Source organism: Plectropomus leopardus, unplaced genomic scaffold (genome assembly GCF_008729295.1).
Source record: "Plectropomus leopardus isolate mb unplaced genomic scaffold, YSFRI_Pleo_2.0 unplaced_scaffold3612, whole genome shotgun sequence".
NCBI lineage: Eukaryota > Metazoa > Chordata > Actinopteri > Perciformes > Serranidae > Plectropomus > Plectropomus leopardus.
The window spans coordinates 1-1,613 of NW_024639488.1; the positions used below are offsets into that span (position 1 = coordinate 1).

The following is a 1,613-nucleotide window of genomic DNA, read 5'->3' on the forward strand; positions in this document are numbered from 1 at the left end:
GTGTGTTTCCTCTTAATTAACTATTTATAAGTTGATTTATATTTTCTATTAATAGCCTGAATCTGCAAAGTAGTTTTGCATGCATTGCATGTCTTACATGTTCAAGTTCCTTTACTTAGAGGTATTTTGTATGCTCCGATAGTCTATTAACTCTATTCTTTTATTTATTTATTTATTCTTTGTGCTTTTGCCAACACCCTGCGTCCTTCTCTTGTGACACTCAGAATACATCTTCCTGATAACCAAAGAACTAAGACTTGATCCGCTGGCTGGATACCATGCCGTTGAATTACTTCAAAGGTAAGAAGGAGCAGTACGTTTGCTTTTCCCCACCACACCCAGTGTGATGTTTGTTTAGCCTTTGCTTGAATAATTGTCTCCCTCCAGGTTCATGGTCAAGCACCTTACAGATTTATTGACCACACCCACACCTCAAGGTGCAGCCGCGGATCAACCAGGAAGTTATGAGGATGCTGTGTTTGACAAGCTCAAGGACAAATTCCCCCTCATCGTCTTCTCCTGCCTGCAACTGGCAAGCAAGCTGTCTTTGCATAGCCATGTAAGTCTGATTATTAGTTTCAATATGCCATGATCAGAAATACAAAAATCCTCATACATTTCTTTTCACTTTTTTTTAGATAATCAACAACAACACTGCTGTACGCTTTCTGCATTCAGTTGGCCTCAGTGTTTCCAAGCAGACTGTCCTGGAATCAGAGCTGATGGTCCTGAAAGGGCTTGAATTCAGACTAAATACTCCTAATCCACTGACGCATGTGGAAATCCTTCTGGAGGTTCTTGGTAAGATATCATATTTCAACACAGAGCAACTTTTATGGTGGACAAAAATCAACTTAAGTATCAATAAATAAATAAATAAATACATAACAGTGTCCACCGCTGTGTCCACATGAAAAGCAGCGGNTTTTTGATTCTTAACTAGCCTGTAGCTGGATTAATACCTGCTCTTTGCAGAATGTGTGTTTCCTCTTAATTAACTATTTATAAGTTGATTTATATTTTCTATTAATAGCCTGAATCTGCAAAGTAGTTTTGCATGCATTGCATGTCTTACATGTTCAAGTTCCTTTACTTAGAGGTATTTTGTATGCTCCGATAGTCTATTAACTCTATTCTTTTATTTATTTATTTATTCTTTGTGCTTTTGCCAACACCCTGCGTCCTTCTCTTGTGACACTCAGAATACATCTTCCTGATAACCAAAGAACTAAGACTTGATCCGCTGGCTGGATACCATGCCGTTGAATTACTTCAAAGGTAAGAAGGAGCAGTACGTTTGCTTTTCCCCACCACACCCAGTGTGATGTTTGTTTAGCCTTTGCTTGAATAATTGTCTCCCTCCAGGTTCATGGTCAAGCACCTTACAGATTTATTGACCACACCCACACCTCAAGGTGCAGCCGCGGATCAACCAGGAAGTTATGAGGATGCTGTGTTTGACAAGCTCAAGGACAAATTCCCCCTCATCGTCTTCTCCTGCCTGCAACTGGCAAGCAAGCTGTCTTTGCATAGCCATGTAAGTCTGATTATTAGTTTCAATATGCCATGATCAGAAATACAAAAATCCTCATACATTTCTTTTCACTTTTTTT

The 1,613-nt window shown here is 39.3% G+C and overlaps 1 protein-coding gene across 1 annotated transcript; it reads left to right on the plus strand.

Moving 5' to 3' along the window:
• Positions 1-224: 224 nt before the first annotated feature.
• Positions 225-1,038, plus strand: LOC121938853 (cyclin N-terminal domain-containing protein 1-like; the record flags this gene model as incomplete). The annotated part of the gene is made up of 4 exons (XM_042482006.1): positions 225-300; positions 388-559; positions 639-801; positions 1,034-1,038. Coding segments are annotated over 4 exons (416 nt in total), but the record flags the coding sequence as incomplete, so codon positions are not given.
• Positions 1,039-1,613: the final 575 nt, after the last annotated feature.